We start from the raw sequence: 26696 nt of genomic DNA, 5'->3' as shown, positions 1-26696 counted from the left end.
TGAAATTTATAAGAAGGTACCGCACAGTACCAACTGATTGTGAAATTCGTTTACTTAAAACAAAACAAAAAAGACATCAAATTAATAAAACAGGAAAAAATCCAAAGGACCCATCCCCAAACAGTGGCTCTGAATTCGTCAAGTTTCAAATCCACAAGTATAAACAATACATCAAAGATTTTAATCTTGACTGGAGACGCTCAAGTCTACATTGAACAGCAATTCTTGGTAAAGTGAAGTCGTTAATTTTGACTTAGTTGTAAAGCAATACTACAGTTGACTTCTAGAAAGAAATTACTCAACCACTTGAAGTACTACTATCTAAATTGGGTCTTTGACATATATATACATCTTAAGGAGAAATATTTACGAAACGTGACGATAGTTTTATATTTACAAAACATAACATTACAAATCCTATACAAAACATGCTTTATATTTAAAAAAAAAAATTATTTTTAAATTATTTTTTATTTTTTAAAAATCATTTTTTAAAAAAATATTTTTTTTTATTTTTTTTAAAAAAATATTTTTTTTTAAATTTATTTTTATTTTTTTTAAAAATTAATATTTTTTTTTTTGCTCAAAAACTTATGTATGAAAGTTGTATGAAATGTGTATATCTCGCCAAGACTTAAAAAGTTTGCTCAAAATTTAGTGTATGAAAAATGTATGAAATGTGTATATCTTGATCAAGTGCTTAAACATTATGCTTAAAATTTTATGCATTTAATGGTATGAAAATGCAGATATCTTCTCAAGACTTAAATTTCATTCACATTGTTTGTATATAAATTTCATATTAGGTTTCTAAAATTAATACAACTACAACAACATCAGAATAATTTTCATACAATATTCAAGCTTAAGTTTTCGCTAAAAATTTTGTATATGAAAATTATATTAAAAATTTTGCTCACACATACAAATTTCATAAAACTTTCATACACATAAATATTAGGTAATTTTTTAAGCCATTGAGCAAAAAAAAAAAAAAAATATTTAAAAAAATATATATAAAAATTATTTTTTTAAAAAAATATATATTTTTTATAAAAAATATATATATTTTCTGGAAAAAAAATAAAAAAACGAAAAATATATGAAAATCCGTTATGTTTTGTAATATATCGTTATGTTTTTAAATAAGGAAACTATCGTTACGTTTCGTAAATATTTCTCCCTAACATGTATATATATATGTAGTTTTCCCATCTAAATTTGGGGACAAAAGAAAAGTTCAACTTTCATCAAGTAGACTTTCAAGGCCGACTCTGATAGCTAAGTGCATAGAGTTTAAGTTTTACGCACTCACTGCGTAGAAGTTATCTCTACAATCTAATCACTTCGATCACGCAGATAAATCTCTATAATAAAATCAATTAATAACCTAGTAATGATAACTAACCTGCTATAACAAGTTAATTTACATTAATATGTATTAAAAAAATCTCTGCACTGTCAGTATATTAAATCCAAGTGAAAGATGAGAGACATGTATTATGAAAGGCAACTATTTTTTGCAGTCTTCTCTAAAACAAGTGAGAAGGGCATCCTTCGTGAGTAGTTACCAATTATCATGTATATGAAATGTAATTGTAAGTTTTCTTCTTTCCAGATAAGCTGAAATTACTGATTGACCTCCAAATGATGAAATACTCGAAATTTGGAAATCCAAAGCTATTACATTTTATTTCAGCAGCCCTTCAACTATAACAAATTTTACATTATCTAACACTGGATAATGGTGATTCGGGCTTAACCTGTTTAAAGTAATTTCTCAGCTTGATCCTGAGATAATTCAGTACCAATACTCAAGCATTCCAACATGTTCCCTCCCCAAAAGAGTATCCACCTTTAACAAAAGTGAGATTACCATTCTGCAATCGGACACAAATTTGACATCAACAGAAAGCAGAGCAATGTAGGCTCTCATAACTGCTCGATCCAAATTCTACGAGGATATCAAAAATATAAATCAAATTTCATGTGGATATTTTTTCTTGCCACCTTCAATCTGCAAGTAAAAGCTATAATAGAATCTTATTAATAAAATAAAGACGTGTATCACTTTACAGCTAAGGTGGATTAAATACTACATTCTGCACTAAATCGATGTAGCAGTAGATACCACCGCCATTGCTAAGAACTCTGTAAATCATAAGACAGGATGATGGGTACCTCTACTAATATAGAAGAGAACTCCCTTCCTTAACTAGTACAAAAAGCCCACCATCTCCTCTGGAGATCCGCATATCCTTATCAAGGTATGTCGTGAGAAGGAAAGATTTTGTCCTTTCGCCTGGAATTGGGATCTTGAGAGAAGGCTGACCAGAAAGAGTTCGTGCTATGCCTGCAAAAGCATTTTCCAGAGGACCTAGAGATTGTTGTACTGGAGAGAGACTAATCTTTTGCCCAAACACATCCACAGTTTCCGGCAGATCTATGTTTGATTTTATCTCTGGAGGTTTAAAGTTCCCTTCCTTAAATTCAACCTGCAAAAATAGTAGTTGTCAGCCAAATACGGAAGGAAAATTGAAATATCCCCCAAAATACCCTGCGAAAATTTCTCAAGAAAACAATCTACAATTTCCTGATATTTTACACAATTAGTTCCTCTACTAACTCAACTTCTTTCTCTTTGCGCAGGATATTGCTGTAAGTACCTTTCTAAAGAAATTAGATTGTAGTTGAAAAAGGTACCTGTATTCTAGAGGGGCTTCGAACTTCAAAAGTGGCAGTAGCACTAAAAGACAAGGTGGCTACAGGGCTTGATAATGTAGTCGAATTCTCTATAGTCAAGCTGCTCGAATTTATGTCTTGGCTAATCTTTTCTACCTTCAACAGAGGTATGTTGCCCACAGCAAGAAGAGGTAACAACTCAGAAAATGCAGTGAACCTGACACATTGAGGAAGAAATATAAGATTGTTTGCTGCAAATACATCATTTAGCATTTACTTCAAAGCAGTTTCTGCATGAAATTTCACTACAAGAGATCACATTCTTCAGTGTTAACAGTAAGGTAAGATTGCATTATTTCATTGAAACTATTATCAGCAATGCAGCACCCAGTTAACACTTGGGAACTTGGTACGTGACAGTTAACAAATATGCACCTTTCATATTGAGGCATAGAGCTACAGTCTTCCAGTTCAATGCCAAGTCATATAGGCAAGTCTGGACCTTTCTTCCAACTAAAATCGCAACAACAGAAGCGAAGATCTTTATCTACAGAGATTCTTGGCCCAAATCAAAATCCAGACTACACACTACATTTCAAATTTCATTTTTAGATTCACTATACTGACCTTTTGGCTGTCCAAAATATATGCACTTCCTATGGTGAAACTTTTTTAACTAACACTATCACAAAAATTACTTCAAAAAGCCCTTTTCATATCTCAATAAATACAAAATACAAATTTGTCAAGCAAACTTTTGGCTATGTTACTAAAGAAAGATAAGTTAACTCTCATTTGAATAATTGTACCAGGTGAAATTAGAGCACAGTTCCAGATGCACCAACCAAATATTTGTACAGCTGTTGCTAGGCATTGGCAACTCATGCTCACATAAAAAAGACATAAAGCTTCAGAAGCTACAGAGAGGAAGTTTGATGATAGAGCATAGTCTCTTCTTAGGAATCTCGAATGCCAATATAGATCATTATCTCTTGTCAGGAACCCGAAAGACTACAGAGTGTTCTAACTGTTGTTAAAAATTCCTCTATGGTTTGACAATGAAAGGGATGGTGCAATGGTTGGAAATCCATCCAACGTCAACAAGGCCTACTTAGAAAAAATAGAAGCTCCTATAAGTGGGCTCAAATTTTTACAGAATACTGTCATGGAATGGTAGAAGTTAGAAGCAGAAGGCTGTTTGCAGACCATTCAAAATGTGAATATATGCAATATCGATCATAATTTCTTGTTAGGGTCCTCCAGCTCTTCTTTCAGTTTCAAAAGAAGTTTTTGTTAGGATTCATAATGAGGGTTGTAAGCGTCGAGAAGACTTTGTCCATGGTCTGACGATGAAAAGGAATGATGTGAGGCTTGGAAATCCATCCAACATCCACAAAGCCTACTCGCTTAAAAGGTAATAGTAGAAGTAAGCTCCAACATTTTAGAGAAGAGAGTGGTCGATTAGAAGTACAGGCTGTTTGTGGAACCATTTGAAATATGACAATGCCCTAAAGACAGGTCATTCAATAAGAATTTGGAAAAATCCGTTTTTTGATAAGAAAAATCCGTTTTTTGATAATCTCTTGGCCTTATCTGACCTCTTGTTATGCTTTTATGCTTTTATGCTTTCTATTGAGCCGAGGGTCTTTCGGAAACAGCCGTCCTACCTTGGTAGGAGTCAGGTCTGCGTACACTCTACCCTCCCCAGACCTCACGTTGTGGGATTTCACTGGGTTGTTGTTGTTGTTGTTGTTGTTGATAAGGAAAGGGAAAATGATTAGGGATTTGGAAAAATCTTTAAAAGAAATATATGACGCAATAAACTTTTAATAAAGCATAGCAATTCTCTGTCACACAAAGTATCATCGACATTCATGCCCCAATTTAGTTTTCCTACTCTATGCTATAGAAGAATAAACTCTGAACAGGAACTCTAGTATAAATATTGTCTTAAAAAGCATATCTTCAACCTTCAGATTTAATTCTGTGATATGTGAACCATGATAGTAAATGTCAGCAATCTTAAGATCATAGATCAAATCCTATAAAATTATACTTCAAAACTATTAGAACCAGTCTATCACCACTTCCCAGTAGAACTAGGGAAATAATAATAATAACAACAACAAAACATAAGAGTTATGCTGGCGATGAGAACAAACAACTATACCATTAAGATAATCCCCCTTTATAGGAAGTTAGTTAAAACTTAAAACCCTTCCCTCTTTCGAAAGTTTAAAGGAAGTTGATTCAAACGAGAAGAAATTTGGGAACTATAGACAGCAGTGCTTTTTTTTTTTTTCTTTGGAAGGTGGAGAATATGGGGGGGGCAAACTGCTGGTTCCTTTCAAAAACTTGCTTCGAGAAGGAAGCCCCAAAAAATGCAGTCATGACCATCTATAAAGTAACAGTATGAGAAGTAAAAGTCATATTATGCAACCAATGCCCTAATGGTTAGGTCCTATGCTTTATGAGGAGCTAATAACTCAGTATAATATAAAAGCAAGTTTGGCCCTAAATTGTTCCTATGGTATGGTATAAGAACAGATATGGGTATGAGTAGACAATGAAAAATGTTTAACTTTAGAAGAGAGAAAAGGCTTGATAAAGAAAATCTTAATCGTAGGTTTAGTGGTAACATTGTTATTAGTTGTTGAAGAGAATTTTACGGGAGGAAAGCCAAGTGAAACTTCCCTTTCAAGATAGAAGCAGCAACCGGGAGGCTTTAAACTCAAATGTGAAAACCATAGAATGAATGTGAATCGTAAAATCAAGCTCCACCTACTACTCCAAATTTTCGACCAGTACTTCCTGCACTCTTAAATAGATCCTAGTTTGACTAGCCAAAAGGGCAAGAAGAAAATTAGAATATATTTCATATTACGGTTTGCAGACAATTATTTAGTTGAAATGTGATTAAAATATATTTCATATTACGGTTTGCAGACAATTATTTAGTTGACATGTGATACTTAGTTGAAAAGACATCAAATCAAGATTAAGATATATTAGAAGCATTGGCTCGTCTTGTCTTGAATTCTTGGAAAATACTTGAGAGAGCAAGTATTTCCCTGCAAAGTTAAACAATGTACATAGTCCGAAGTAACATTCCCAGATTAACAGGGTAAATAGTTATAGAATTCTCGGAATTAAACCCCAAGGCATGTCATTACAGGAAGAACCGAAGAAGATATGGTCTTCTAACTACGGTGGGTAACAACTGAAGGATACAGCTGAAAGCAAGCATATAGACAAGTAACAGCTCACCTCATAAGGTTCTTATTGAAGGCCAATCTCAACTTTCAAGTTCCCTCTTTTAAAGTGTTATGATGTACCTATCCCGATTGTATAATGAACTCCCACCATACAGTTCTAGCTTTCTTCTTTACTGCTTTGGTGCAATGCCCACATTTACGGTTAACTTCTAACCATGCACCTGGAATTGGGGGAGAGCAACTTGCTCTGTGGTGTCAATGCTCAAGATAAGCATGCCACAACCGATACCATCAACCCCTTTTTCCCATAATGAATGAAATCCAGGTAAATTTGACTACCGGAAACTACCAATTACCCTTTAATAGAAGCCCCCTGTGAGACGAATATCAATTTGTTAGAAATTGTAATTCGCACTGTCCTAGAAAACCACTCATTGTTTCCACAAACAAAAGCCAGCATGCTTACAGAAAATATACCTACATAACAATGAAAAGGTCATAAATGGAGAAAACAAAGTCAAAAAAAGAACTCCCTCTGTCCTTATGTGGCACCCTTTCCTTTTTAGTCTTGTCCAGAATAAATGTCACATTTCTATAATTAGAAACAACTTAACTTTAAAATTCCTCTTTTACCTTAATGGAATGATTATAGCCACCCAAGATTTGTTTTAGACCACAATTTCAAAAGTGTTTCCTCCTCTGTTAAACTTCGTGTCAAATCAAACGGTGCCACATAGAATAACCAAAGAATCAAGCAGCGAATTAAAAACTCACACTAAAATCCAGTTGCCATCAAGCAACTCAGGACACTCATTTGGTGCTGGAGTAGGATTAGCTGCTTCCAACTGAGAAACAAACTCCAAAGCCTCGGCCCGAACCTCCGATGAAGCCCGAAACCCGAAATCCGACCCATAAACCGTATCCACCAAACACCTTTTAAGTTCTAGAAGCTTCTCATCTTCTCCAACACTCACATCAACCCCTGCACTTAGAGGTGTTAAAATTAGCCCATGAAAACATAATCGAAAACATAATCCACCCAAGTTTGGACGGATTATTAGTCCACCCATTTATTAGCTCAGCTCATTTCATTTCAGCCCAACAAAACTTGTGGTGATATGAAGCCCAAATTACTCACCGAGAAATGTTGTCTAAATATTTTCAAGAAAATATTTTTTATTTGATATGCTATATAAAGCCAAAAATAATATTTTTTAGGAAAATTAAAACTTAGCAAGAATCGAGCGGGTTGGCTTATAACCCTCATTTCAGCCCAAATAACGTTTGGGCCAAGTCGCCAACCCACTTTAGCTGGATTATTGACCGCCTATTTATTAATTCAGTCCATTTTGACCCGTCCAATTGACACTACTACCTGCACTGCCGTTACCCCACTCATCCTCATACATGGGAGGATCCGAATCCGATAACTTCGTAACCGGGTCGGGCTCAGGCTCCGACTTCTCTCCCCATTCATCAACGGACTCAGCCTTTTTATTGTCAGCTTTGTTATAACTGTCCGGTGTAATAAAGGTCGGTTTTTCCGGGTCATTGGATGATCGAACTGAGAAATTGGGATATTTTCGAAACTTAGGGGTGGGAATTGAAGAAAGAAGATAATTGTGGGGTTTAAGTGCGATTTTGGGGTTTTTTACGGTGAAAATTAGAGGATTGGAGAGAGTGGACATATTTTTGATTTTTGGAGGAGTGTTTTGTGGTGGTGGACGGTGGAGATGATGGTGGAAGTGGCGGATTTGAAACCGTTGGTTTTATAGAATGGTGGAGGTGGATTTGCCACGTTTTTATGCACGTTGATTTGAATTAAATTTCTGCTTCACAAAATTTGAAGTGACCCATGACTGGTTGCTTTTTTAGTTTTATTTTTGTCATTGACAACGATTAAATTTATCGCTAAATTTCTTTTAGGCGCTTGAAATAAGATTTGTTCACTTTGACATATGATAACATGTTTCAATAAGTTGACAAATGTCTGAAGTTTTACTGCCTATTGAGTTTAATGTGAATAATTAAAGATGTGACTTATATTAATTAGTTAGATTATCTACGTGATGGACGCTTAAACGCACGTGCAAAAAAATTTCGTTGGAAGTATTTAATAGTAACATTTTATCATGTGCTTAGGCGTTCAATTAGAACATGTCAAAGTTACTACGTAGAGTGTCTAAATGTAATATACATACATGTTTAAGGGAGTCCGGAACTTTTCTAACCCAAAAAAATAATTTTGGAACCAAACTAACCTGTTAAAAAAAAAAAGAATCAAAGTAGGCTTCTGTGCGTGAAAGGACCAAAGTGTACATTTACAGTTTGGTCCTTTCACGCATAGAATCTGTGCGTGAAACCCCCTCGCCCCCCCCACCCCCCCCACCCCAGCCTTTATTCTTTGGAAATCAAACTCAAAATTAAGCTTTTTTTTCATACTTTGACCGAAAATTAGTCACCTTTCAAAACACATAATATAAGTATTTTATATAGAACTTAATATTTTTTTTTAGTGTACAATAATATCGACTCATTACATCAAGTATACATATACATTTAGATCGTCGTTTTAGGGGTTGTAAAGTCTTTCGAAGTAAGTTTGAAAACTTGTTATATATATACATTTAGATCGTCGTTATAGGGTTCTAATTAATATAGGACATCGCACGAGTTATTATTAATCGACAATAAATACTAAAATAACTAATTATCATTAAAAAAATAATACCCAAAAATATATATAACATTAACATAAAATGTACATTTTATTTATAAATACATAATCTCCTAAGGCCTAAGGATCCTCCTAACCCCACCACCCTCACTATCATCATGATCCTCTCTCCTCCTCTTAATGACAGGATGACTTATGCCATGATCATCCTTTCTTCCCTTCTTCAGGCCCTGGGTGAAAATATGCTTCCTGTGGGAGACGGCGGTGGTCTCCACTTGAGTAGCCTCATTAGATGCCTCAGGAGATGACTCAATCGAAGGAGACAGGACCACAGGAGCAGAAGAATGAACCTGAAATAACATATAAACAATTTAATGTTTCATTAACTAAACATGAAATAACATATAAACAATTATTTAATAAATTATTTTTTTATAAAGAAAACAAACTTGTGTGTCGACGGCCTCCTGAGATGCCTGGTCAGAGGGCTCCTTAGCTGGCTCCCTCAACTCGCCTCTCCGAGCGCTACCCGAGCGTAGCTAGAGGTGGGAGACGGTCAATCGGAACAAGAGGAGACGGTCCCAAAGCGCAGAAGAATGAACCTATAATACATGTAAATAATTTAGTTTAGATTAATAAAATAATTAATTAATATATTATTTTATTGTAAAAAAATAAACCTGTGTGTCGACGGGCTCCTGAGATGAGTTTAGATTAATAAAATAATTAATTAATATATTATTTTATTATAAAAAAATAAACCTGTGTGTCGACGGGCTCCTGAGATGGCATGTGAGAGGGCTCCTGAGCGGCCCGCGGAGCCGAGATGCAGATGGTGCCGTAAGCCTGGCTGTAGGACGAAGAAAGTAGTCATCGAAAATAATATCCAAGTTTATGTCCTCATCTCCGTCTCTCATATGTAGATCACTAACTAGCACCTGCGGAAATGATGACCAAGGATCATAATGTGCGAACATCTCTGGCGTATATCCAGGTCTCTGTGAAGTCGACGGCCTGAAAGAAGAAGTCCACGGGATATCTGTAGCCGACGAAGCCTGACGAGCTATATCGTCAGGCTCATCTACTAGACCTCTGTCAGCCCGACCACCTCTACCAGCCCGACCACCTCTATTAGCCCTACCACCCTCTGGAACATCCTCATCGACACGATGCCACTCCTGTGCCCGTGTCATACCAAAGGTGTCCCGATGTTCGAACTATCCGTGCCGCATATGCGGCTATCCTCGTCGTCGATGGACTCCGTACGGGGAATGCTCTCATGGCTTATCATCAGAGTCATCCGTAGCTGCATATATTTACAAATTTTAAGAATTGAATAAATTCGTAAAGTAATACATAATAAGACGATGGATTAAGTTTAAGACTAATAAAACTTACCAGCGCCTCATACGCTCCTGAGAGTGATGCATATCCCCGGCCATCAGGACGCGGCGTTGAGGGGTTGGTAATCAAGGAGCGAGTGATATGCATGTACCACGTCATGTACTGCGGACCGAGTGTTATGTCCGACACCCGTAGAGTCATTATCCTCGTGTTCCACGCATCGACTTCCCGGTGCGTACGCGCTCGTGCGTGTCGCACCGTCGATCGAACGCTGTCCCCGGTATGTGGGTGTGCTCCCAACGTGTAGCCGCGGGTATGTTCGTACACGCCCAAATTGCCGTAACACGCGGTCGGGCGCGTGATGCTCAATGATGTCCATATGGATCAACGGACACCGTGCCATCCACACGTGCTCACCAGCCCCCACAAAACGCCGTACGACCCAAAATCTGATCATACGGCGTCCATATGAAAGCCTATAAAAAGAATTCAACTAGTTAACAATAAAAGACTAACAAAAATAACAAACTAATGTTAAATAAAAAAAACTTACCTCGGGCGCCGTCATGCGGTCTAACTGATCCCTAAATGGGAGAATGACATAGTGCGTCTCCACACCCTCTGCGGTACGCCTCGCGACCATCTCCGCGCGTATGGCATATCCTCAGAAACATAGTCATCGGGAGGGTGAGTAGCTATGGGCTGAAAAGGTCTCAACCTAGTCCACACCCATATCTGTCATAATCATCAAAAAAATTATTTATGAGTCGTCGTTTCGAAAAAATATATTTAGTGTTTTATTACACACACTTAAATATATTACCTGAAGAAGAGGGCTAAATGTAGCGACCTCAAGCCTCTCGCCCATAGAGGCTCGATCAAATCCTTTGTACGTGTAAGCCAAGACAGCGGCACCCCAACTATAACATCCCAGTTGGTCTAGATCCTCAATAAAGAGCAGATGCCTCATGCTCATATCTGCACCCTACGTGTTCGGGAACATGATGCTCCCGAATATGATGAAAAGATATAAGTGAGCACGTCGGTTAACATCAACCTGAGGCGTCGCCTCGCCAATCGGATGCTGCAGATGTACGAGGCGCAAGTGAGCATGAAGGGAGGACCGCAATAACTGACTCCGTCCACGCATATCCCTCCACGAGGCACGAAACTAGTGAGCCTAGTCAACATCCGGGGATACGACGGTACGGCGGAGGCTCCACTATATACAATGCCTCGTCCATCAATATGTGCACCATAAATCACCTCGACATCCCCGGGCAGGGGTGACGGTAGCCTCGCCAAGTGCGGAGATGAAACGTACGGGGTCTCCGCTCAATCATGGCCGTCACTAGAGCCCTATCGTGCACAAGCCGACCAACCTCGATGCACCGGTAGATACCGTCCCGACGTAGTATATCTAAAACACGAGGATGTATGGGAATAACCTCTAGAATATCCCATGCTAACTCCCCCGAACGGGTATGGACCACTCTACTAGAGGATACCAGTGCATCCCATACATACTGGGACCTATGCTCATGCTGTAGATAAAGTACCCCTCTATTGTCGAAGGACCCCGGCTCCATGGAAGTGTTCTATCTATTTTAGGCATTTTAAATTAATCATTAATACATGAAGTAAGGATTAAAGTGGTATATTTTTTACGCATTTTAAATTAACCATTATTTTTTTAATTAAGCTCTAATACGTAGTATTAGTTATGTAATCTTTTACCGAGAAATTATACAAAGGATTGAATCCTAAACTAACGATTTTCAATTTCTAATTAGCAAATAAATAAATTAACAATTAAAGATATAAAGATTAATAATTAACAAATCAAAAAATTAACAATTAGCTAGCAAACAATTAGCATATAATCAATAAATAAACAATTAACTAACTAATCAAACAATTAATAAATTATTAGCATATAATTAATAAATAAACAATTAACTAACTAATCAAATAATTAACAAATTATTAGCATATAATTAATAAATAAAAAAATTAACTAACTAATCAAATAATTAACAAATTATTAGCATATAATTAATAAATAAACAATTAAGTAACTAATCAAATAATTAACAAATTATTAACAAATAAATAATTGGCTTAACAAAAACTAAATAAATAATTAGCTAGTCTAACAATTGAAATAACTAATCTAACAATTAACAAATACTAAATAAACAATTAACAAATTAACAACAAATAAACAAATAAAAAAAATTTAAAAAAAATGAAAAAACGGGCAGAAACAGCCATTTTGCGCACAAAAAAAGTGCGAAAAAGTTTTTTTTTTCGTACAATACTAATGCTTAGGTTAATAATGTAATAGAAAAATCGTAGTAAAATACCTAGATTGAAGTTTTGATTTTGAGTTTTTGAATTGAATTATACGCCGCTTTATTGTGAAGAAACCTGTTCCTAAACTTCAATATACCAAAAATATTGGCTTTTTGGTTGGAAATCAACAAGAAAATGATATTTTTGATCGCGTGGGACTTCGGAAATGCACCTTTAATGGCTGATTTTTTTTTTTTCCTTTTGATCGTGGGGGACCAGTTGTGGGGAAGAAGGAGGCCCCGTATATTTAAGATCTTTTACGCACAGTGTGTAAAAGTGACAAGTGTAAAACTACACTTAGTCCTTTTTACGCACGTAATGCAGTGCGTAAAGCCTATTTTTCTTTTTTTTTTTTTTTTAATGGGTTATTTTGGTTCCAAAAATTTATTTTTGGGTTACAAAAGTACGACCCTATTTAAGGGGGTTATTGATGTATTCGGCTTTTTTTAATATATATTTAAGTCTTAGGGTTGTTGCTAGAAATTGTGGTTTTGGAATTTTGGAGAACGTTAAATCGTATTTTTCTTCTACTTATGTGAATGAAGTTTGAGATGAAAAACAAAACAGAAAACATAAAGGATAGCGAAAATGGAAGAGTGAAAAATATTTCGAATAATTCTAGAATGTTCATTTAATTCTAAAAAGGATAGCTCAAAATTACTAAAACGTTTATTTTATTTCATTGACATATATCTTTGCTTTTTAACTAGTTGAATAATCATATAAATAAATAGTACTAATATATATTGAATAAACTTACCAAGGAAGAAAAATAAAAGGAGTGCCAAGAATATCTCATAGAGACTTAAGTTGCAGACAAATTTTACATTCCGTGAAGATCTCATCATGCAACAAACATATCGCTTTTGTCAGTGGTGGCATTTGTTCCTCTTGAAATGGACCTTGTTTTTACGTGGCTTTAATTGTTTTTTGTCGTGGCTTTTTTTCTTGATTGAAGCAATACTCCAAGATTTTGCATTGCTCTCATTAATACGTGCAATTGACATTCTGAAAATTTGCTTGGAAGAGTTTCGAAGTTATTAATGAAGCACGAGGTGTGAATATTCTTCTGCATTTAATTAATTGCAAAAGATTTACAGGTTGACAGAATTCCCTGTTATTAGGCTCTCTTCTTAGATAAGTTCAATCATAGATGTAGAAATCCATTATTGAAACCAGTAATGATTTCAGTGAACCTCTGACTTTGAGTTATTTCGGCATGTATTCTCTTAGTCTATTTACGAGATAACTAGACATGAACTCTAATTGTATACTCTATTTTGCACTTCTACGATATAGTAATGAATTTGCTCTCCTCATCACTTGTACCAACAGGTGTAGGCAGTCAAAACCATGCAAATTTCCGTATCTCTTTTTTATTTAGTAACTTTCATCAATTTATTCGCATAAAATTCTACGATATCTGCTATCCTCTCCTGAAAAAATTAGTACAAATGGAGTCTGATACAATTAAATACTCTTCACATATTCGATTCAATTATACGCAGTGTATTATATTCACATGCATGTCCTTGTTAATCCTGAATTTATATTGGAGTACCAATTTATTGTCACATGCATGCATGTCCTTGTTAGTCCTGAAATATACTCTCTCGGAGTACCAATGATATTGTCACATGAATGTTCTTGTTAGTTCTGATATTGTCTAAGAGTACCAGTATACATGGATGTACTAGGCATAATAAAATCGACAATTTGAAATAAATAATACAAGGCGTAAGTTGTCGATTGATCAAATTCAATAATAATAGGCTTAATACAGATACAGTCGGTCTCGGTCAAGATCAATCGACGATTTACGAGTGGTACCAAGTTCTGAAAATACATTGATATGCTTGTCTCATCTCTTTCTGAAAATAATTGAAAATCGTAGAATGTCAATAGCACGTTAAGGGCATTTTTGCCCTTCTATGTATTTGTTATATCTAAAAATTTTCATTCCAATAGAGCTATTCTTCCAAAGCCTCACCAAAACAATCTCTTCCGTTGAAACTGAAACGCAAAAGCCAGTTATCGAAGAAGGGTCCACTGCTGACACAAATAAGAAGAAAACCTACAGGAATGTAAAGTGGCAAGGCGATATTTACTGGAATGGAAATGGAGAACGATTACGAACAGGCATAAAAAGGAGAAAATAGAATTAGCCATGAGAACCCTTGTCAATACACATGCTGTTGTGGGCATCTTGGGAATTTTTTCAAATATTGGGGGTCATAAGGCATTATGCCAAAAGGGTCTCTTCTCAAGTTCTTTCATTGAGAGTTCGATTGGATTATTGTAATTTTGTAGCTACCATTCCTCAACGACTTGCTTGATAAGGTGAATACTCGATCAAATAAAAGTGCAACTCAAATTTGACCAAAAGGCCCAAACATTACACCACTACGCAGCCAAAAGTTTTCAGGTTAGATTATTGATGTTATATCTGCATCATGCATTTACTTCTTTGTAGAGAAAATACCTCTTTGTAGAGAAAATTAGAGACCCCAATCAATTAAAGGAAAAGGGTTAATAGCTACTACCATAGAAACTAAAGCTGACTACATTTGACGGCATCAAATAAAACAACATCTCACAATTACAGAAACTACAACACAAACAGAACCATCGCAGAGCATCATTTATTATATTTTCGAACAAATTGGATTTTACCATATCAAAGGCAAGAAAAGCAATCTAGGATAACTACGTACACTTGACCTTAAAAGGTCAGAATTGACAGTGCTTGAAAGCTATCATTACTAACAGATTTAGATCTCACATTTAGTAGATACAACGTAAAGGCAACTGTACATCCGTGTCAAAAGAATATCTAAGCCCTGCCAAAAAAATTCCTTCGGGTTATGTAGGCTGTAACTTCAAGAATTACTTGTTTGTTTCAGCTGGACAACTCTCTGCATAGACAAACCACATGCAAGTGTGGTGTGTGGATGGGTTGTGAGTGTTATCCTTTTGATTTGATTATAACTACCAAACAAACACCCTGCATACTAGTAATATATACCCAAAAAAATAGAATCAGAGACGCAAGGGCGCAAGCCAAATGTTTAAATTTATTCAACAGATCTTTTGTGGGTGAAGTACATACCTGACTAAAGCAACAAGGTTTGGAAAATAAAGTTGGAACAGAAGCTATTGCCATGGTTGTGATAATGAAACGCTAGGAGTTGATGCCTCCAGTCCTTGTTTGCCATGTATAGCAGCATTTAGCACGTTGTACTGCTGGTTTACAGAGTCATAAAGTGCCTTTGTATATACCATCTTAGCCTGCATTAAGAACGGTATCTACTCTTAAGACCCTTCTTATTTAGATGCAATTAAGTTCTTTTTCTGCAGTTTCCTTGGATTCATCTCTAATTTCCTTAATCAAAAAGACCAGCCACAATGCATTTCCTTAAGCAGCTTTGAATGATGACAGTTGAAAGCAAACAAAAGTGCCAACATCTCACAAGATGCAAATCTTTGGCTATGAAATGGGACATTTAAGCTGGAGAACCATGGAAATAGAAAATTAAAGAGAATTCTTGCAGTGAAAAGAAAGAATAGTGTGAATTGTGAAACCATTAGAATAGTGCGAATTGGTGAAACCATTTCCTTTAGAGAACAATAGGAAGCAGAGGCAAGTGGAGAATGTTTGAGCTTACAGTCTGAAGGCTTTGAAATTAGTTAAACTATCTTTTTTATTGAATGATAGAAAAGAGAGGCAAAAGGAAGGTGTTTGAGCTAAAGGTCTGAAAGGATGTGGGAAGAGGAGAAGAATTTGCAACAGAAAACTAAAACTACAAAAGTCGGAGGTAGAAAAACTAACAGCACAAGGTATAGCAGCTTAGGTAGCTTAAAATAAAAGGAGAAAACACAGACAAAAAGTTGGACAGTCAGAACAAGGCAGTCTACACCTAAAGGAGGCTTTACATTGCCAACTAGTGGAACTGAAGTCTCATCGACCAACTTCCTATATAATTCAACACTGGCAAATTCCTCATTCATTTGAATTTCATGGAAAACAATAATTTATTTTTGTGGCCCACTGGAAGGTAAGTTTCCATATTATTTATAAAGGTAAAGAAGTATGACAAAATTTCCATCGTTACTTCATTTTCTTTTCCTTTGATTTGGAGACAGATCTAACAATCATCAGCAAGCTACAGATGCATATTTAGCTTCAGTTTATAGAATTAACTTGACAAAAAAAGAATAAAATCAAACAGTGTTAAATGAACGCTTTACTTGCATTGATAGTTTCGTTGGAGCTTTACTCCACCAATAAGAGAATAGCTCAACTGAAGGAATCAAAATTCTGTTGAACAAGGGCCTCTTAGCAAATATCAAATAGATCACATGTTCATTTTGGTCTCAAATAGGAAAGCAAAAAGAGTTTTGTCCAACCTTCCTTCTTCTCCTTTCATTCTCTATTAAATAGAATAAATTTCCCCAAGTTCCCCAAAAAATATTCCTAAACATCTTATTAGGCTGCAGAATTTAGTTCAAAAAGAGCTGACAATAATTAAACCAAAGTGGACCCCCTTAACAACTAACCTCAGGGTCTACCAAAGCACCAGCAACCTCATGAAAATCAATTTTGGGTGCCACGGATATGCCAGTTCCATGAAAAGAAATCACTCTTTTCTCTCCGATATTTTTCTCAACCTGTACGTAAGCAAGCATGGATATGTAGAAACGTAAAATCATTGCAGAAACAAACATAATTGGCACAGTGATCAACCTGGGGCGGCAGGGGCATAATATCATGGCATAGTATTGCTAGAGGATAAATGTGACCAGGGACACCAGCATGTTCTACAAGCCTCCTCATGTTGTCTCCCGCGGAAGCATCAAATGGTGCCTGAAAGAAAGACAAGCAAAATGATTCAACGACAAGCTTCTCATAATCAATTACAACTATCCATCAGTCACAGGTAATTTGGAATCTGATAGATGATTCCTCTATATCCATTCAGGTCCATTTCGTTGCTAAATATTTGACCTTTTTAAGGAAAATTATGAGTTCTCTAAACCAAACACCTGTTCCTTAAAAAATAATTAGCTTAGTCTCAACTAGTTGGCATTACGTATATGGATCCTTGGCTAATTTGGATACAATAGATTTAAATAAGAAAAATGTCTCTTAATTAAAGCATCATGGTGAGGCAAAAATACCAAAACTTTTGAAACCAACTGTACATCATAGATAGATAAGAGAAAAAGAGAAATTATCACAGCTTACCAACATCACCCTAATATTAACACAAGGAAAATGTAATGGAGAAGTTTATTGCTGAACATACAGAATGGGAAGAAGCAGTGAACCATAGCATGTACCCATGCAATCTCAATAGGATACACAAACAGTAATCTCTCCCTTAAATGTTACTTCAGGCAAATAATGCCACCAAATTCTGGCTTCCTTCAAAAAAGTGTCGAGCCATTTCAAGCTCTTCAATGAGGCATCTGCCTCGTCTGTCAAACTCTTAATTATCTCTTGGCCATATTCTGTTTTTGCTTGATGATCCATTTCTCTTCCTTATATTTGTCGCTTCATTCTTCTAACCTGAATTGCATTCGCGGCTTCCCTATCTACGGGAACTCTGTACAGATACAACCCTGGAATAGCGGTACCAGCTAGTTCAACCTTAAGCCACTCGTAGTAGTTTTCATCATGACTTAGATTGTTTGGATCTTCATCCAACTTATCTTCCTTTATCACATTCTTCCAATCTTTTGGAGCATCTTTTATACCTTCGATGCGACCTTCTTCATAATCTCGTACAAACTCTCCCATATTACTCACATTCGGAATAACCTGTCTCATACCAAACTATCTAAGTACTCTCAATGGTGCGTAGGGTCTGATTCCCCTAATGCCCATAAGCGGTAGATATGGACGCCTACGGCTCTTCACACAAACAGTCTTGGAATGAAAATCAGGTACTCTCCACCTGATATGTTCTTCTCTCAGTCTGGAAAAAATGTGAGCCCATCCTTTCTTATCTTGAACCCCACAAGGCATAGCAGCGACTCCCAAGTCATCCTCTCTGAATTTCTGGATCTCGATGGGTAGACATGCCATTCCTATCTAAATGCTTAAGTATCCACCATTGGACTAGGAGGTTGCAACCCTGTAAGTAATAATAATGGTAGCAGCGGTGAGGAAAACCTCAACAACTTTTTGATTTTTTTCCAACATGTGAGGAATCTGTTGCAACAACTTCCTTGATTATTGCAATGACTTTATGACTTGTTTGAATCCACCAAGAACGTAAAATACAAACATATAAATAATTGTGTAGCGGTTCTATTTTTTTCCGATTCGTATTTGCAATTGCCTCATTTAAAAAGGAAAGTGTCCCAGGGAAGTACGGTTGTCAATCGTACCGGGAAAAAAGAAAAAATATACTTCTAAATGGATGGTGCTCTAAATGGACTTATTTTAGAGTCGCTACCTAATTTTTAGGAAATTAGGAAAACCAGTTCGAAAAGGATTCATTCAAAACTGTTAAATTTTAAAAGAATCCTAATCTAACCAAAGTATGGGTAAGGGCTCTGGTGATCCCCCGGGGAAGGTGTTAGGCACCCCGGTATTAAGGATCCGTAAAATACGGTTGACCTACGGGTTCTAATGGTATATCTTTGTTGATATAAATTGTTTATGGTAAAAAATTATTTCGGTTTATATTTCCAAAACAAAAGATTTTAGTCATTCATGCGAAATATACCATGTTTCAAGAAACAAAAGTGGTAAAAATTTGCCCAAAATTGAGCGTTTAGGGTGTCAGACTATAACACTTAGGCTAATACCCGAAGGCTCTTAGCCTAAGTAGGACTCTACGTAAGTCCACCCAAAAAACAGTTTTGAAAAAATATTTTTAAGTATAGAAAATAGTTTTTAGGAAAATAAGTTTAGGCGTACTATTATAGTCCATATATTAATCATATTTTACATATATAATCCATTTTTTTATTCTATTTTTTGGTCAAGTTTTAACCAAGTTTTATTTTTTAGTCTAAGTCTAAATAGTCACAATTAGTCCCACAAGTTTTGAATATTGGTCCAAATCAGTCCATATGTCATAAGTCCACGGGTTTCATAAATGTTCAATTTGGTCCTCAATTTCGCAAAATCGGCAGTTTTAGTCCTTTTATCCAAATCAGTCCCAAGTTTGCATAGATGCCTCAAAATTAGTCTTGACTTTTGTAGTAAATTCATTTTTGGCGACTTTAAAATACGACAATCTCATAAGGGTTCCAATTGACATAATAATTGCGCAAATAATAATTTAAAGTGCATAATTAAAGGAGATAGAGAATTTGGGCCGACCAAGCCTAAAAGAAAAGTGTTTATGCAATCGGGTTCGTCTTAATTCCAACGTATGCTCCATTTCGCTTCAAGTTGGGCTGACTCGATCTAGATACACCAACGGATTTTGGATGGACAGAGAGGTAAAGGACATACATGACATTAATATACGTTCACAAATTAAACTAAGTACAAAATTAAAGAGCTATGATAATTATTACAATGCCAAAAAATGAATTACATCAGATTTGGGCCAAGCCCATATGATAACAACTCAAAAACTGTCACAAATATCGCAAAAGAAAGCCCAAAACAGTGATAGCGGCTCAGGTATGAAAATCGCAAGTAACAGGCCCAAACTCATTCTCTTCTCAAATTTTCTAAGTGTCAAAGCTATTATATACGCGACGTACCATTAGTATTCCCATGAAGAGCAAAACCCTTTAAGGGGACATACCCTCCATATACACTTGATATACGCTACATTTTTCATTAACATTAACTCTAAACTATCACATTCAGGTCACTTAACAAGTTCAAACCTCTAAAAAGAAATTCCTCATTTTTTCTCAAAAAGCCAAGCATTTAACTATCAGTCAAAGCTAACAAATAAGTAAGAGTTCTACAGTATACAACTTCAATGCCAAATCTCAACACACATAAGGCAAGATTGTCACAGAAAGATTCAACTAGTCACAGGAACAAAGAATTCAAGCAGTCTTAAGTAATTCAGATGTTTAGCAATACAAAAGCACATCAAGTGTCAAAATTCAGAAAAAACAGTCATAGCATAATCAAGGGGAGCATGACACACTTTTAGGTGATAGAGCAAGCCGTTTTAACAGTGGAGGGGCAAGGAAGCAAAGCCACGCAGGTTTAAGAGGTGTAAAAGAGAGAAAACAAGCTAAGACCATAATCCCACACGCATGATTTTAGTTCTTAAATTTTTAGAGGGGAATCAACAATTAAAAGAGACAGAGTTTTTAAAATATCCAATCAAGAGCTCATTTCAACTTATGAGAAACTAAACTAATGCCCAAAAGCCCATTCATAGAGCCTATTTATTCTTTGATCGGGTCCGCAGTAAGTTGAAATTCTAAAGCTATTTTCCAAGTCAATTTTAACTGAACAGGTCCAAGTACCAAGCAACATAGGTCACAGGTTTGCAAATACTCCCCAGGTTCTTAAACTCTAGTTTAGGTTCAATCATAGGTTACAAAAGTCTCAACTAAGCACAAGAATTATCTTAGCATATGAACAATCTCATCGAAGACAGTGATAGGGCCTAATAGTTTATACTTAGTCTTATTCTCAGAACTAAAACAAACAGGTTCAATACAGCTATAGGATCAAATAGGGTCCCATTAGGACATAAGGGGCAATCAAAATGTGACCAACAAGTCTACAAGAGAGTAAAAGGGAGCATGAAGTCATCTCAAGTGCAACCATAACTCAACTGTTACCAGAACAAGTCTCAAACAGTAGGAAACTCATATGGGAATCATCACAGGTCTATGGGAACCTAAGCCATGATTAAAGGTTCATGATACTGGCCTAAAATTCAAAAACACCCTGTTAAACAGGTCCAGGCTACAAGCAACCAAATAGAGGTGCGGAGACATATATACGAACCCTAGAAATCTATAAACAAACTACCAAGATAAGTGCAAGTAGACAGCTGCTACACCTATTGTTTTTTAAAAAGCAGTCTTTGTTTCAGTTTTAGCATTTGCACTAAGTTCAACAAGATCCAATTTTATCAGGTTCATCAAGCCCGGTTAAACTCTCCATATCATAGTATAATCCCACAAGTCATAGAAGTCATCTCAGTTCATAGCCAGCTTCAAAAATAATTAGCAAATTCTCAAAACAATTTTAGCTTAGTCTAATTCACAGAGAAGTTAAAGGGGGCCATTATAAGATCAATAGGACCACATCAAACAAACAACAAGGAATTCTAGGCAAAGGATAATCAATACAAGATGAAACAGTCCAAAAGAAAGAGATAGGAGCATAGTGTTATTCCATGTGCAAGCTATAAGTCAACTTAGGATTACACTGAATTCAGCAACTAGGCAGTTTCAAATAAGAGCAATGACAGGTTCAAAGGTCTAGAATAGGGTAAAAAAAAAAGGTACATGATGTTATCTTAAGTCATTGATAGAGTTCAAATCATTATATGGTCCAAACAGTGAGTCAAGATTACAAATAAAGGTCAAATAGGTATAAATAGTGGTTGTAATCCAATATGGTCAGAAGGAAAAATTCACATAAAAGCACTTAGTATTCCAGGGGTTTCAAAACTATTAAAGAGGGCATGGCACTATCCTAGGTTCCCCATAGCATTTTGGTCATAGTTTAGTCTTAAACAAGCAAATAGGAACAAGAGAAACATATGAGGCAGTCTCAAATTTTATAAGTGATCAGCAAAGGAGTGTGTTATAAAAACAAGTATCTCATCAGTTTTCTTAAAACAGCTTCAATCCTAGTTTAGAATCCCTATTCTTAGTCTATTAGGTGATAATGTTAGGCAAGAAGAAACAAGCAAACTGTAAGCAACACAGATATCACATGTAAGTCACCTATTCAATTTCTTAAAAGCAAATGATAGTAAGCTCAGCAAGGTTTAAATCTTAACCAACTCCTAACACTGTTTTGGAAGAGAAATTTTAATCAGAGATCAAGTTTCCAAGAAACCAAGCACATAGAGGGAAAGAACAAAGGACCGAGCCACTACTAAGTTCTGCCTTTTTTTTTTTTTTACTTTCTAGGTTTGGTTAAAATAATCCCTTTTTATACCTCTACTTATTCAACAACAAGAGTACATGAAGCCTACCTATTTAGCACTTCAAAATCTAAACTAAGACATAACAGTTCCTATGATAGTCTAGGTAAATGGCTAATAAAAGGAAAAGAAAACTTGTTATCACAAGAATGAGATCCACACACAATAGTTTAAGCAAAAACACCCTCTTTCTTTCCTTTTAAAGCAGATTCTAGGTAAATATCAGCAATGTACACAGGTTTAGAAATAATCTTTAAGACTTCAAAGAATTCAACTAACAATGAGGCTTCAGAACCTTAAGTTGCCCCTTTTAAAAAATGTTAGACCATCAAGAGTGATTCAGAACCAACAAATGATGGAAAAGGATCAAATTTAACTTCTAAAACTTAGACTTAACAGATTTCTAGAAAAAGATTCAAGCCTTTTATAGTAAAGCCAATCTGAAGCTATGTCTAGGACCAAAACCATATCAAACAAGTAAACTAGTAGACAAAATTGATCCATTATTATCAGACAAGACCATCCTCACAACATGATGAAAAAAAAAAATCACAAGAACAAGACCAATCACTTAAACTTTTTAATGAAACAGTACCATATAATAGAGCTGGAACCTTAAACAACTTAATCCAACAAGACTAGACCAAAAAAAAACCATCCTTTATATCACATTTATTTCCTAAATTCCAAGAGGAAAACAACAAAACAAAACCTCAACATGATTCAGAAAAATCCAGTTATATTATAGCAGTTTAAGCAACATCAACACTTTACCATCAACTAAACTAAGGGATTAATGCATTTGAATCAGTGAAATAAAGCTCAAAACACATATTTAAACAACAATGTGATTATTTAAATTCATATAAAGACTGAAACCGAAATAAAGAGTAGTATAGAGATATTACCTCTTACAAAGGCAACCCAAAGATCAAATGGGGAGATTGAATCAAGTCTTCAACAACAAACACTCAAAAACCTTTTTTGCAAACCTTTTCTTCTTGATTTTCAAGATAAAATATATTATTTTCGGGTAATATCCTATGTATTACAGTAGTATATTGTAATATATCTATTCACACACACACACACACACACACACACACACACACACACACACACACACACACATATATATATATATATATATATATTGGTAATGTAGGTATATATGTAGTATATTTTTTGGGTAAATTATGAAGAGACTCAAACCCTAGCAGTCGAATAGTAGTGGTCGGTTTTTTTTTTTTTTTTCAAAAAAAAGGAATCCTCTCATTTTCTACACATACTTTCTATTCATAGCATGCAAATCAACTTAAGGGAAATGGAAGATTCTAGGTTTTTCCAACCAGATTTCCCCCCAAATTCACCACCCCGTCATACAAAATCCAATTCAAACGAGTAATGACAAAATAATACAACACATTTGTACTAAATTGTACTAAAATCCCTAATTTTTTGCAAATTGTACAAGGAATAACAAAACGAAATCAGATTGTACATACCAGATGGCAAATCGTATCCCAATACACACAAAATAATAAAATTAGACCAACAAACAAGCAAATAGGACCGTTAAAACCTCATCCAAGGCGTACACATAGCCAAACAACATCACAGCCGTCGAGCAAATCACCACACACCCTTTTTTTTGGGGTGGTGTGGTAGCACAAGATGGCTAAAGCCTTTAAGGCTCGCCCATGGCATCCCATGACATCCCACGCCACAAAAAGGGTGGGGAAATACGCGTTGTAGGCTAAAAATGGGTGGAAACACGGTGGAGGGGCGGTGGCTAGTGGTGGAACCCTAGCGCCACAACTGAATTCTCTCAAGAAGAGAGAAGGGCAACATTTAGGGTAAAAACAAAATGACGGGCCCGATGAGGAAAATAAATGGGGGGGGGGGGTAAGTATATTATTTACTTCCCCCCTTTAAAAATATACCACATATTTTTTAAAAGTATAGTATATAATTTAAATTAATTTCTTAAATGCCCTCGTAAAGTAATATTTTGACAAGATAAAATGTCACGACCCAACCCGCATAAGCGAGAAAAGCGCAACTAAATCTGGTGGGCGACCAACACACAAGATCTCTATTCATTCAAGTCTGATTTTGATCTCTATTCATTCAAGTCTGATTTTGATCTCTATCCATTCAAGTCTGATTTTATATTAAGCAAGTCAACGATTATACTCATTCACGCATCAAATAAACTGGGTAAGTCATGCCATAAAATACTAAAACAAATGCGGAAGTCTAACTATTACAAATTCCCCAAAATCCGAAAGTCATCGTACAGGACTCTAAGCCAAAAACACGTCTAAGAACTGAAATCTATCTAATAAATATCCATAATGTCCAGAATGAGAAAAGACATCATAAGTAAAAGATCCTCAAGCGGCCTGGCTTGAGAAGGAGCTCGCGAGCATCTGCGTCCGACAAATATCCTCCACGCTAGATGTGAGGGACGAAAGAGCGCCTCTATATCAAAATACGCACCCAAAGAATACGGAAGGTAGTATCGGTACAAACACTATGTGCCAAGAGGGCATCATAGGCGGACTAAGATTAGTATCACGCATATCATATGAAATCACTAAAATAAACAAGCCAGTCAATCATACACGAATATCAATACATCACAATAAGTCAACCACGGGCAATCACAACAAATCACCAAATTTCCAAGAATCACAAACACGTCAAACACACGGAGAATAATTTACCACTATAACCCCACTCGCTGTACACACATGCTATATGATACCATAGCTCAATAGTCATGACCTGCAGGGGACCCATGGTGTCCATTTACCACTCGTTTCGGAACACTCCTCGGACAGGGCACAACCTCCACTCCGAACGAACCTCGGACACGGGATATAACAATAAACCTCTCATTTCGAAACTATCCTCCACCACGAGCCCATAATCTGTGCCACATGTGCCTTGTCATACCTTTTCGGAACGGAGTGTTTCTTACCTCATTATCCATATTCACCTCATCATTTCATGTCACAATACCCTCGAGGAAGACTATATTAACTTCTCATCACACAATACAACCATCGCAAATTAAATCACACGAATAATGGCACGAAGCCTACATAACATTAATCGTAAACACACAAAAGAGCTTAACCACACGACATCCATATAATGAATACGTACATACTTTCTCCTAATGAAATCACAAACATACATTCAACTAACCAAAGTCTAACTCAAAGCTAAACCGTAACCTACCTCAAAGCAGAGCTGGAACAATGCAAGTCACTCTGCTACAGCCTTTCCTTTCCTCAAAGCCTCAGAACGCTTAAAGTCTAGAAATAGAGGGCCCAATGAGTTATAATACTCAATCGCAAGTTCCAACGCAAGAATACCCTTCCCTTACCCCATTCCAAGGGTTGGATGATTTTCTAGGTTATAAACAACCTATTTAGTTATAAACAACCTATTTAGGCCCTTAGTAATCATTAATCATCAATTTATAACAACATTCTATCAATATTCCCATACAAGCAGTTTTCCATGGCAAATACACCATTTTTATAGAATTCTAGGTCTCCAATCACTTAGTTTATGTCTCAAAATGTTCAATTTATGATCAAGAACAACTAACCAACGCATTTAGATGATAACTAAGCGGTAATAATCATAACCCAACAAGTTTAGAAGTTTCATTAATACTCTAGGATTTCTAATTCAATTTCACCATTAAGGACCCATGAAGATGATTATAATCATGAAGGGGAATGGAATGATAGAATGGAAGCAATGGAACTTACCTCAAATGATTGTCTTGCCCTAGCTTGACAATTCTCTCTAAGAGTTTGTTGGGAAGTGTGTTGGGGTGTTATGAATGATAAAATAAAACTAAGACATTTAAAACCCGCATTCCAAGCCCCACGTCGACCGCGCACGGTCGCCAGGGCCGGCCGCGGCCGGTCCCCAACTTTATCGTCGACCGCTATGGCGGTCGGTTCCACCTTCCATAGCGCCCTGCGATCATAACGGTCCACATTCACGCCACGGCGGCCACCAAAGAAGTGGTTGGCGGCGGAAGCGGTCCGAGGCACCGCTTGGCGTAATCCCACCTTTAGCAGTACATTTTGGGCAGTGAGGTCGTTTTTTGTCCAGTTTTTCCCCCTATCACCCCACATTTCATCCAAGGCCTTTAAACACAAAACGAAACATGCATACATACAAAATGAAAACAAATGTGGTAAAAATGAGCGGTAATTTATAGGTCGTCTTTAATTAACAATTTTCCCGAGTTAAACGGAGTGGGATATGTACTTTCTTTTTTAATTATATTTA

At 36.1% G+C, this 26696-nt stretch overlaps 2 protein-coding genes across 7 annotated transcripts in view; both read right to left on the bottom strand.

Moving 5' to 3' along the window:
• Positions 1-1469: 1469 nt before the first annotated feature.
• Positions 1470-7729, bottom strand: LOC132030145 (plastoglobulin-1, chloroplastic-like). Of its 4 annotated transcripts, none has more exons than XM_059419649.1 (5): positions 7270-7729; positions 6672-6879; positions 2704-2899; positions 2182-2495; positions 1470-1954 (listed from the first exon to the last, which is right to left on the bottom strand). In XM_059419649.1, the coding sequence occupies exons 1-4, from the start codon at positions 7583-7585 to the stop codon at positions 2187-2189; spliced, it is 1029 nt and encodes a 342-aa protein (XP_059275632.1). In that variant the 5' UTR covers positions 7586-7729; the 3' UTR covers positions 1470-1954; positions 2182-2186. The 4 variants fall into 4 exon arrangements, with proteins under 4 accessions (XP_059275632.1, XP_059275631.1, XP_059275634.1 ...); XM_059419648.1 differs by having other exon boundaries at positions 1470-1880; XM_059419651.1 differs by having other exon boundaries at positions 1470-1880; positions 7273-7725.
• Positions 7730-14289: 6560 nt separating this feature from the next.
• The window catches only part of LOC132030143 (glycerol-3-phosphate acyltransferase, chloroplastic), a 47459-nt gene continuing 35052 nt past the window's right edge, over positions 14290-26696 (bottom strand). The window contains exons 10-13 of one of the 3 annotated variants that reach the window (XM_059419645.1): positions 17018-17137; positions 16831-16941; positions 15383-15561; positions 14981-15277 (exon numbers count right to left, since the gene is read on the bottom strand). In XM_059419645.1, coding sequence (XP_059275628.1) covers positions 15427-15561; positions 16831-16941; positions 17018-17137 — 366 coding nt within the window. In that variant the 3' untranslated portion in view covers positions 14981-15277; positions 15383-15426. Of the gene's footprint in view, positions 14323-14980; positions 15285-15382; positions 15562-16830; positions 16942-17017; positions 17138-26696 lie in introns of those variants that run through there. The other 2 variants (XM_059419644.1, XM_059419646.1) reach the window with 2 other exon arrangements.

This window comes from Lycium ferocissimum, chromosome 9 (assembly GCF_029784015.1).
Source record: "Lycium ferocissimum isolate CSIRO_LF1 chromosome 9, AGI_CSIRO_Lferr_CH_V1, whole genome shotgun sequence".
NCBI classification, from domain to species: domain Eukaryota; kingdom Viridiplantae; phylum Streptophyta; class Magnoliopsida; order Solanales; family Solanaceae; genus Lycium; species Lycium ferocissimum.
This window is presented reverse-complemented; position numbering and strand designations above follow the sequence as displayed.

What these genes read in the sequence shown, in the direction of transcription:
- LOC132030145 (XM_059419649.1), bottom strand. Translation starts at nt 7,585, where the DNA reads ATGTCCACTCTCTCCAATCCTCTAATTTTCACCGTAAAAAACCCCAAA. An exon ending in GATGGCAACTGGATTTTAGT is followed by an intron (nt 2,900 to 6,671) that starts GTGAGTTTTTAA and finishes TCAATGTGTCAG; the next exon opens with GTTCACTGCATTTTCTGAGT. An exon ending in GAAGCCCCTCTAGAATACAG is followed by an intron (nt 2,496 to 2,703) that starts GTACCTTTTTCA and finishes CTATTTTTGCAG; the next exon opens with GTTGAATTTAAGGAAGGGAA.